This window comes from Chaetodon trifascialis, chromosome 12, assembly GCF_039877785.1.
Source record: "Chaetodon trifascialis isolate fChaTrf1 chromosome 12, fChaTrf1.hap1, whole genome shotgun sequence".
NCBI classification, from domain to species: Eukaryota; Metazoa; Chordata; class Actinopteri; order Chaetodontiformes; family Chaetodontidae; genus Chaetodon; species Chaetodon trifascialis.
Window position 1 is genome coordinate 3,158,672 of NC_092067.1, and position 11,457 is coordinate 3,170,128.

General features: G+C 42.6%; 1 protein-coding gene across 3 annotated transcripts in view; it reads left to right on the forward strand.

Moving 5' to 3' along the window:
* Window positions 1-10,197, forward strand: part of pikfyve (phosphoinositide kinase, FYVE finger containing) — a 29,741-nt gene extending 19,544 nt beyond the window's left edge. For all 3 annotated transcript variants that reach the window (XM_070975646.1, XM_070975649.1, XM_070975648.1), the window contains 16 exons: window positions 789-897; window positions 978-1,132; window positions 1,356-1,452; window positions 2,597-2,654; window positions 2,757-2,885; window positions 2,992-3,112; window positions 3,462-3,557; window positions 3,651-3,731; window positions 3,999-4,093; window positions 4,188-4,247; window positions 4,440-4,616; window positions 5,945-6,048; window positions 6,128-6,256; window positions 6,709-6,970; window positions 7,166-7,240; window positions 9,583-10,197. In XM_070975646.1, coding sequence (XP_070831747.1) covers window positions 789-897; window positions 978-1,132; window positions 1,356-1,452; window positions 2,597-2,654; window positions 2,757-2,885; window positions 2,992-3,112; window positions 3,462-3,557; window positions 3,651-3,731; window positions 3,999-4,093; window positions 4,188-4,247; window positions 4,440-4,616; window positions 5,945-6,048; window positions 6,128-6,256; window positions 6,709-6,970; window positions 7,166-7,240; window positions 9,583-9,698 — 1,864 coding nt within the window. In that variant the 3' untranslated portion in view covers window positions 9,699-10,197. The remainder of the gene's footprint in view (window positions 1-788; window positions 898-977; window positions 1,133-1,355; window positions 1,453-2,596; window positions 2,655-2,756; window positions 2,886-2,991; window positions 3,113-3,461; window positions 3,558-3,650; window positions 3,732-3,998; window positions 4,094-4,187; window positions 4,248-4,439; window positions 4,617-5,944; window positions 6,049-6,127; window positions 6,257-6,708; window positions 6,971-7,165; window positions 7,241-9,582) is intronic.
* The last annotated feature ends 1,260 nt before the right edge of the window (window positions 10,198-11,457 follow it).

Sequence of the window (11,457 nt, forward strand, 5' to 3'; positions counted from 1 at the left end):
TGGATTGAGAAAAATGATCAAGTTCTGGTAATAAGATTAAGGACCAGACTCTACCCAATGGAGTTTCATGATGCTGCTGAATTTCTGTCAACAAGGTAACTTTTGTGCAGCTGAACGGGAAGACTGGACCAGCTGCCACACACCAGTGAAAGAAACGCAGCTGTAGCTGGTGGCCCTGAGATTTTATTTCCGGAGGCTCCACCATCTGCCATTTGTCAGCAGAGTGACAAATTAGAGCTTCTCTGCTGAGCCATCATGAGGAGGCTAACTAGGAATACAGAGCAACACAAACAGAGCCTTGCTTGATTTGAAATGTGGTTTTACTCATTGTTAAGCTACTTTTGCTAAACTGTAATAATAATTTATCTTAGATTAAATTCATCTCTGTGGGTCCAATCTGGTCTAAATGTCCTATTTTGTCTGACCAATAGTCCAAGAAGTGGAGACTAAAATGAGACGATAGAGATTAGTCATTGAGTCACAGAATTTCAGGCAAAAAGCTAATAGTGTTGAAAAGAAATGAAGAAATACAAAATTTAATACAAGGGAAAGAAGTGCAGCACATAGACGTCAATAGATTCTCATCTAAAAAGAGATTGAAATGCTCTCCATGATTGAGGGTTCTTTTGTAGTTATGGCTCTCAGTCCATGGGTAGTTGAGCCTGGTCCCAGGGCTAAAGGTAGGAAGGTAACAAGCTGTGTTAATAGTATTATTACAGCACCTTCTTTCATTTGATGGTTTCTTTGCACATCACCTGACCTCATCATTTCCTCTGCTCTCTCCTCAGGGTGACTCAGGTCTATTTGGCCATAGATGACCGCCTCACCTCCCTCAAGACCGACACCTTCAGTAAGACGAGAGAGGAAAAAATGGAGGACCTCTTCGCTCAGAAAGATGTAATTCCTCCTTGTGTGTCTGTCCGTGTTAACTCTGGCCACTGTGGTAGTTCTAAGCTCATAGTGGGCTCTGTGTGCAGATGGAAGAGGCAGAGCTGCGGAGCTGGATCGATAAGCTGCAGGCGCGTCTACAGGCCTGTGCTCTGGATTCTCCTCAGCAGCTTCAGGCCCTTCTGGAGTCACTGGTGATGAAGAAACAGAGTCTTTGTGAGATGTTACAGTACTGGAATGGCAGGTGAGAATCACTATCCACGTTTCAAGCATGTTATTGGTGGAAGAACAGGATATTCAGTGTCATGAAATAAAAGCCACATTAATAGTTTGTTACAGACGGTGTGTCTTGAAATTGATCGCTGAATCACTGCTGACTTCATCTGTTGTTTGTAATATATCAAAAGGGGCAACCAGGTTCTCACACATCTCTGAAGTACTTAGTCTGTCACCTCTTTCCCTCCAAGGCTGCAGGACTTGTTCCAGCAGGAGAAAGGCAGGAAGCGTCTTTCTGTCCCTCCCAGCCCAGGCAGGCACAGACAGACCACCGCTGATGACAGCAAGGTCGGTGCCTTCATTCACTGTGTGACCTTTGACATGTGCGCTTCAGTAACCACGTCACTCTCAGGGTTTGTCCAGTAACCTGATTTCTTCAATGCCATCTAATCAAAGGAACCTGGTGGCTGCAGTCATGTTCTGTATGGAGTATGATAAGAATTAGTTTTTCCCAGCTATGTTTGGCCTAACCAGGTTTCTAATGGGCTTGTGACGTGTGCAGAGGTGCAGGGCAGACAGAGATAATTACACAGAGCGATACATCCTCAAATTTGAAATAAACTATGGTCTGACTGAAACTGAAATGGACAGCCTTAGTGGTTAAGACTCATACAATACAACTGCAGCATCCTGTTTGATTCAGTCTTTGGTGCATGCCACATGCCTTGATGTCCTCAAACCTTCTGGCCCTATTTATACTGTTAGTTACTGAATATTGGCAAGAATTGCCCCCAGAAATGTGACACTAACATTAAATACTTTCTGTAAATCTTAAAAAGTTGGTTTCCACTGAACAACAATTTACAGTTAGTCACACTGAGTGTAAAGAATAGCTTTGCCTTCTCTCAGTGCTGGGCCTGTCCTCTCACTGCACCGTCAGTCCAAATGCTCCAACACCAACAACATCTGGAGCAGCAGCAGTTTCACTAATCCTGTTAGTCATGATAAGTCTGATCTGCTGCATGTACATGTTTGTGGAACCAAGGTTAGAACTGCAACAATTAGTCAATCAACAGAGAACTGATCTATATTAATATTTTGATAATAGATTCATTTTCAAGCCAAACGGGACAGGCTCTCAAATGTGAGGATTTGCTGCTTTTTGCATTGTAGTTAATAGAATATTTTGGACTGGGCTGTGGGATATTGTTTTCAAATGATTTGTATACAATTTATTGATTCATCCTGAAAATGATCTGCAGATTAATGGATAAAGTAATGGCTGGTTGCAGCCCTAACCCAGTTACTAAAGTGGCTGTAAACACACCCGTTATGCTGCGTGACCTTAACTTAATGTAACTCAACCAACAGCTCGTATTCATATGTTTTCGCCAGCTTTTGTAACAGACCTGTTTCTCCATAGAGATCATTCAGATTTAATTCGGTATGCTAATCTCACCTATTTTTATTTATTTATTTATTCATTTTCTAGAGTGCCCTGGATTCTTCCCCCCGTAACCCCTCACCTGTGGTACAGAATGGTGAGAAAGGTGAGTTGTCCGTCCCACAGCCTGTCCCATCCTGGTTTATTGTTACTGACTGACTAACTGTTATCCTGACTGTTTGATGGTGTGTCGTGTTTTCACCGGCAGAGGACCGTCACCTCAACACGCTGCCTTCGGCCTGCTCCTCCATGCTGCCGTCACCATTGGAAGCTGGAGCTGAACCGATCACACCTGGTCCCTCCTGCACTGAGCAGGACTCTCTCAGCATCCCAGAAGGTACATGCAAACACACTCCCACTTACTCAAACACGAACTATCTCTTGTACTTTCCTTGTACTTGACTCTCTTATCTGACGTCTGCTCTCTGTTTGCTTGTTGACAGATGTGTTTGATGGACACTTGCTGGGCTCCACTGACAGCCAGGTAAAGGAAAAATCCACCATGAAAGCCATCCTGGCCAACTTCCTGCCCGGTAACAGCTACAACCCCATCCCCTTCCCCTTGTAAGTAGTGCACTCACTCTGGACGAGGCCAGTTGTAGTTTCTTTCTGAGTGCTGACTGTATTGTGACAGCAATAGCACTGGAAAACTGTGAAGAAACTGAAATTGGCACTTGAACGTTTGGTCCAGATCTCACTGTACCTACTTACTGTATTCTCTTCTCACAATGTCATGATCAGAGACGGTTAAAACACACTACAGCTAGTTTTTTTTAACATCCTTTTTTAATTCAAGGGAAGTCAAAATACTATAAAGAAATAAAATGATGTAAATAAGTACAGTAAACTGTACACACAATTATTAAAGGCTTGAACAGTTTGCCTCTGACTGTCATGTGATCTGTGTCGACAGTGACCCAGACAAGCACTACCTGATGGACGAGCATGAGCGGGTGCCCATCGCAGTGTGTGAAAGAGAGCCGAGCTCCATCATTGCCTTTGCTCTCAGGTGACAGCTGCCTCTTCTCTGTCTCAGCTCTGTACTTCTGTAACTTTACAAATGTCCCATAGCCTAAAAATGATGTCATGTATTGCCGTCCAGCTGCAAGAAGTATAAAACAGCGCTAGATGATCTGTCCAAGGCATCAAACGCAGGCGGGGATGACACTCCACAGGTCATCAGGTACGCAGGATTCCCGTTGGTATCTGATGCTGAAATTCAGAAATGTTGCAGGTCATTTAAATCAACTGTAATTCAACAGATTTTACAGGTTGTTTCACATTGAAAGTGGCTCTTAGTTTGTTTTTAGGTGTAATTTAGCAGAAAAATGCAACAATGGAATAACATTTTTTGTATGCTTTGGCTCGGGTGGGACCTCTGAGTGAAGCTCCAGTCGTCGAGCTGACATCATTTCTGTTACTTAAAGATGATGTTTCTTTTTCCTTTCAGTGCAGGGGAGACTCGGGCTAAGAGCAGCCCTGCCAGGCCCAGTGAGTCGGCCTCGTCCCAGCAGAGCCGCAGCAGCATGGAGACGGATCCGCTCAGTAAGTGCTCAGGTCCACTCTTCAACAACAACTTTCAACATGTAGATGTTACCGTTGAGGTGAAATACTTCACTTTTCTAACTGTGTTGTGCAGAGGATGCAGACTTGACAGATAAACAGAAGAAACAGACCCTGAATCCACATATTGAGCTACGTGAGTATTTCTTCCTCTGACATTTATGCACCCTCAGAGCTCCAGCCTTCAATCACAGTTGTGATTGTGTGCATTGTCACATTGCTTGAATGTAGCTGAAATGACCTGTGGTCAGTGTCGTCCCTTTGAAACACTTCAGTGAAAGCATCAAACCTGTGCTAATGTTGACCTTGTTTGTTGTTGGATTTGTAGAATTCTCTGATGCCAACGCAAAGTTTTACTGTCGAATCTACTACGCCGAGGAGTTTCATAAGATGCGGGCGGAGATCATGGAAAGCCCTGAGGAGGATTTTGTCCGCTCACTGTCCCACTGTGTCAACTGGCAGGCCCGTGGTGGAAAATCTGGAGCTGTTTTCTATGCAACAGAAGGTTGTATCTGATATATCAAGATAAATGTCTCTACTACTACTGCAACCCATACCAAAGTCAGAGTGGAGCAGCCGTTTGAGCATCTCCAGCTTCAGCACTGTGACATATTTCTGAACTCAGTGGAACATGTGGGGGAGATTTAGTTTAGAGAGATTTTATCAAATTGTTCTGATTCGAATGGACATTTTTATCATGTGACATCCAAACACACACCTCAGTGTGGTTCTATATGATGGAGGTGTTAGATCAAGACAGTTCATCAATAATGGGTTTTGTTTGTAAACGTTTTACAGGAAGATAAAAAAAAATGACAGATTTTGATATAAGAACAAACAAAAAAATAATTTTTAACACAGAATATTCCAAAAGATAACTGACCAACAAGACCAGCAGTTGTGTTGCCCAAGTTTCAAAGATAAGGCAAGTGTTTTTCTTCCCGTCAACAAAACCCACAAAAGGCCAAAACCAACAACGTGCTGTCCATCTCGCCATGCTCTCCACCTTCAGTGGCCTCAAACCCGTTTGTTACTATTGAAGAGAGCAACCTTTAAAAATAGGTCATGAATATACACTTTAAGACGAAAACAGCTGGACACAGTTTTTCACAAATATTACTCAACGTTACTCTCACTGTGTGAATGAAAACAGGAAGCAGTCATTCTCAAACAACCTGTGTTTACTGACAACAGTTTCACCAAGTGTCCCTGAGCCCATGCAGTAATCTCCTCTGTCCAGTCATGTGTTCATAAAGTCTCTCCATCCTCGCTTGTGAACGACTGAGCCTTTCCACGATGCCCCTTTCATAGCCAATCATGATACAATCACCTGTTACCACTGAACCTGTTTACCTGTGGAATGTTCCAAACAGGTGTTTTTGGAGCGTTCCACATCTTTCCCAGTCTTTAGTTGCTCCTGTCCCAACTTGTGTGAAACGTGTTGCTGCATTAAATTCAGAATAAGCAGATATTTACAGCAGTTAATTAAGTTGATGAGTCAAACATTAAATGTATTGTCTCTGTACTGTTTTTAATTGAGTAATTGTCAAAAAAGGACATGCAAATGATCACATTTGTATGTTTTGTTTGGGACTTATGTCAGCTGTGTATTTGGCACTCTATTGTGTATCTATAGCAGCACAGTGTAAGGGAGATGGACTCAAAATGGTTTTTATGGTTTTGATTTGCTGGTTTTGGTCTTTTCATGAGATTTATCCTTCAAGCAAAATGCTGAATCCCTTTTTGTTGATGCAAATTAGAGCAAAAGGCAATAATGTGTTCACCCATCTCTCATGTTGATACCATCTCTTTGCTTTGTCTGCATCCTGACAGATGACCGGTTCATCCTGAAGCAGATGCCAAGACTGGAGGTGCAGTCCTTCCTGGACTTTGCACCTCACTACTTCACCTACATCACCGGAGCTGTGCAGCAGAAAGTATGCATCATAAAGAAGAGTTTCTATCAGGGGTTGACTGGCTGAGTTTAGGTAAATAACAACCAATTTTGTGCCACAGCGGCCGACTGCACTGGCAAAGATCCTGGGTGTTTACAGGATCGGCTACAAGAACTCCCAGAACAACACAGAGAAGAAACTGGACCTGCTTGTGATGGAGAATCTTTTCTATGGACGTAAGATGGCTCAGGTAAGACTCACTGCCAGTACAACACAGTGCTGTGGTTTCACTTTGGGTATCGGTGCCAGTATGATACAAATGCTTACTGTGAGCGCACTGGGACTGCACAGTCACTGTAGCTGACTAACTCTAAAACACTTTGCAGGCTAGAAAATATTGTACATGTAAGAGGTAAATACTTGAAGGGCTGTGATGCAGTTTTTGTGCAGCCTCTCTGAGGGTTCTGAAAAGTCTTGAATACATACATTCCTTAATTTAAGGTCTGTAGTTAGATCTCTTTAAAGTCTCTTTTCTCTGTTCCAGACATTCAGACTTAAGTGTGAGCATCTTATTTGTATGTATGTATTTGACTTGTGAAAGTAGTCACCTTTATTCCTCCTGAGTTGATCCTCAGAGGCTCTTTAAGTGAATAGGACTTGGAGAGTCCTTCAGCGTCCTTCGCTGTGACATCTCCTCTGCAGGTGTTTGACCTCAAAGGCTCGCTGAGAAACCGTAACGTGAAGACAGACTCGGGGAAGGAGAGCTGTGAGGTGGTTCTGCTGGATGAGAACCTGCTGAAGTTGATCCACGACAACCCGCTGTACATCCGCTCCCACTGTAAGGCCATCCTGCGTGCCGCCATACACAGCGACGCCTACTTCCTCTCCAGTCACCTCATCATCGACTACTCCCTGCTGGTGGGGCGGGACGATACCACCGATCAGCTGGTGGTCGGCATTATAGGTGAGAAGACGTCTGAAGTGAAGGATCATAAGTGTGTATTGTCTGCTGGTGTTTGATTGAATGTTTGTTGTCCAGATCTTAACTTAACAGCAATGATTAGCAATGACATACACTTCATGTCCTGTCCATAACCAGTCAGCATTCTGCTGCTCCCTCTGCTGTTTATGTTTCTTTTCCCTCTCCTCTTTTCTGCAGATTATATCAGGACATTTACCTGGGACAAGAGACTGGAGATGGTTGTCAAATCCACTGGAATCCTGGGAGGTCAAGGTGAGTCTCACCTGTTCTCCTCATCCTGTTTAAACATCTGCCACACTGGAATAAACATGGAATCATTTTAGCCCATAGGTACACATGCACCGTGACTAAAGATCTGATTTAGATCCTAACCAATAGATTGTTGAGGCTAGAGATGATCCTAATGACCAGTTTAACTGACGATTAAACCGAAGTTCAGATGTAGACTAGTCGACTAGCCTAAAAGTAAGAAAACACTCAGAAAACATTGAGCACAATTTAATCTATTAGGTTCAAAACTGTGTGAAAAATAAGTTCCATAAATTTTAAAAGCCATTTTTTTTTAAAAAAAATCATCACATTCTTCAATAAATTTGAAATTCCGGTCAAGTATTACCTGTTTATAGACCCTAGTTTCCCATGTTTTGTGTTAGTGACTAATGGGGACATCAGTTTTTGAAATCGGTCCAGTACTGAATGAAAGCGCTGCAGCCAGCAGCTGTGAAATGGGCTGCGTTTGCACACTTATCAGTGTGTGTCCACTAAAAGTGCTAAGATGTCTGAAACATTGTGGAAAGGATCCCTTTTTGTCAAAGAGTAAGTCTTTAGCCAAGGCCACCAGACTCCATTTACAGAAAGAGCAATTTTATCATTGTGAAACACACTTTATTAAATCTCGAAAGAAACAAAATAAAACTTACCAAAACCTTCCTGGTTCATCTGGTCTTTGTTCCATCGATCACCACCAGCTCTGGTTTGGTTGAAATAAACTCTTTATTAACCAAATCGGAGAGGCACAAGAGAGAGTGTGGACATCAGAGAAGCAGCAAGGAAAAACAGCCTGTAATTATTTATTATTTTCACCAGACATTATGACTGTAGAGACTGTCACGGTTAAATAACAGTAATTACCAGATAATGGAAACCCTGCCGTATATTGTAAACACATTATCCTGTAATTTCAATGTGTACATTGATAAAATAATAATTTCATCAACCAACTAGTATTTCTGGTGCGTAGTTGTGGCAGATGTACTGAAGCTGAATAGTTTGCGTTGTTTGTTGCACGATAAACTGTAGCACGAAGGACAGTAACAGTAAATATAATGAAAGCTTGTCCCAGAAAATTGGTATGAGTGATTAGTAACAAGAAATTGCTGTGCAGAAATTCCAGATATAACTGAGGCAGAGTGACAGCTCCTTTTTAAGCTTGGAAACAATTTGACGAAAAAAATCCCAACCCAAGATCCACTAAATAGACTTTTCTGAAGCTTTGAACTGCATCTCACAGCCTGAATTATCAGATGGAGTTTCCTCAATTGTCATCGTGTGAACTAATGCCTAATTTTAAGATAAGATAACACTTTATTATTCTCCATAGGGGGAATTTTCATAGTTAGGCTCAGCTTGGCTCGGCTCGGCTCGGCTCGGCTCAACCCAACTCACCTGGAACAGTTTGTTTTTGGGTTTCCCATTAGCAACAATGGATGGTGCCAGGTACCTGGTACTTTTTTTGGTATCACTTTGGTCGAGGTTCCAAGTTGAGCCAATACTCCATGTGCAATGAAAACCCTTTCTCTTGCTGTCTTCAGCCTTTTCTCAAACAAACTGTATCTTGTTGTAAGAAACAGCCACACACCAAGAATCAAGACACCATCCCTTTGATATCTTCTGTTGCTCCTGTGTTTGTGTTGCATTGAAGATGATGTCATGGTAACGTCACCGGTGTTGTTTTGATGATCAGCTAAGAATCCCACCTGTATTACTATCTGCACAGATAGTCGAGACGAGCTGTGCTATGCAGTAGAAATGAGGCACATGACGACACATTACAATGAAGTACAGACCTTCAGTCACATGGTATCACGTTAATGATGGGACCTGGTCACAGACCACAAAACAACATTGAATTAGAAGGTGGGTCAGTGTAATCAACAGGAAGTCAGTGTAAGGTCAGGGTAAGATCAAGACCTCCTTCTATGACCCCCTTTTATTATGTGACCAGCATTCCATAGTCAGGTGACCTGATGACCACTGAACCGTCTCCACTGGCTGATGGATGCAGCGGGAAGCTCTGAAAAAGCTAGCATGTAGTATGCTGTTCAGAACCTGAAAGTGTAACAGAGTTAAACTTAGTCATAGTGTCTTTTTTCTTCTTATTCAGCTGTAAAATCTCTCTCCCTCCCTCAGTAAAAAAATGCATTGGATGTTTAAACTCTCAAATATTGATGTCAAAGTTCACAGTGTTCAGCGCAGCACATTTGTGCAGTTTCTGTTTGCTTATCTGCAGATGTGAGCGAGGACATGATGCTACATGGATGCTCTGCAGTCTGATGTTTCCTGTCTCTAATGTTGTGCTGTGTTGTGTCATTCAGGCAAGATGCCCACTGTGGTCTCTCCAGAGCTGTACAGAGCTCGTTTCTGCGAGGCCATGGACAAATACTTCCTGATGGTGCCTGACCACTGGACTGGTCTGGGCATCAACTGCTGAGTGGTGCATGCACGTTCTGGTGCAGCAGTCCAAAACAGAAAGACACGGGCACCCCCTCTCGGACTTTCTATGCACAAACATCTGTTTTCCTGGAATAGGCCTCAGTATGTGAGCAACTTACCTGAGACCCACAAGCACACTGGACATTGTACATTTTAGAACATCGCGCAGACTAAAGCCTGACCAATATACAGCACAGTACCATTCCATAGGAGCCGTGCCACTCTGCAACTGCGCCATTATTAAGGCAATTTGGATTTGTTTTTATCACCGGGGGATGCTTTGCAGTATTATCAGATTCTAATTATCCCCCTCTGGATTCCTGACGTGTTTCATAGGGGGTTTGTTATTTTATTAGTGCCATGATTCCTACTGTTTCAAAAGGACCCACAGAAAACATTGAGTCTTGTGGTTATAGTTTGGTAAACAAACATTCATGTAATTTAAAGTTTGTAAATGTACAGAAATTATGTAACTATTAAAAGATTCTTAACACTGATATGTTCTCCTGTTTTTTTGTTCTTTGAACTGACAACAATTTGGAGGATAAATGAATTCAAACCATTTAATTGAGCCTCAGCTGTATGGAGTATTATAGTGTCATTATTCACCTCAGCTCCACCAAACCAAGGAGCTGTTTTTAGCCAAAAAAAAAAAGGTCTAAAAACTGTACTGTGCACCGTTTGCTGCTGAACAGGTAGACAGCCACAGTTAGAGACTAGCTGGTAAACTTAGTGGAGCATTTGGCAGCTAGAAAACCAGATGTTTCCTGCAAAAGGTTTTGGTTGGTTTTGGAGTCATTCTTTTTGTTGATATGGATATTCAGATCTCCATTCAGGATGAATCAGTCATGTAGTTACACAAAACAGCGATGTATATCTTGGTGGTTGATTCAATGTTACCATGAGCAAGATATTCAAATGATGTAAACTCACAAGGTTAATGTCATTACACACGAACTGTGTGGAGTTTGTGTGTCAGTTTTATCTGACTGGCTGATAAAAGGTTTAACTTGGAGGACAAGCCTCTGCACCAGTAGTGCTGTTTAGCCAGGTCTCAACTAAAAACATAAAATGCAAGTTCTTTTCCCGTATCAGATCATTATCCATGAAGGATTTGTTAGCCAATGATCTGACATTAAAAAGAGCTCATTTCAGCTGTAGGGTTTCTGTGATAGGAGAGGAAACTGACTGTGGCTGAACACTGACAGATTTAAGATTATACTGAGATTAGGTACTCAGATTAGATTAGTGGTATGGCGTCTGTCTCATTTCTGATAGACACCCAAGTCATGATGTCTGTGGTCACCAATTTGACTGCGTGGGGAAGAGGGGCGTTGGATCTCTGACTGGGACAGAGACATCCTCTGAATACCATGGGTGATGTGAAGCAGAGGGTTAGGGTCCGGTTGGGGGTCCGGTGAGACTTTCTGCCTGTGCAGGCTGACCTTGGTGCTTATCTGTGTGTTCTTGTTTTGGCACAGTATGCCAAGAGCTTGATGCAGGTTGGCACTGAGCAGTCTGCAACCAGTGATTCTGGGGTGCACTCCATCAGGCCTAAAGCAGTCTTTACAGTTCCAAAAGACCCTGACATTGAAAATAAAGCTTATCCCATGATTGAGGCATTCCGATGTCAGCCATGTATTCAGGACAGTGAGTCTGCTGAAAGATTTGATGCCTTTCCCCCGGTTGGAATCGGCCTGATATGAATACATGCTGTGACTGACTGTTGATGTGTTCCTCCAGTAGCAGGCAAAAGA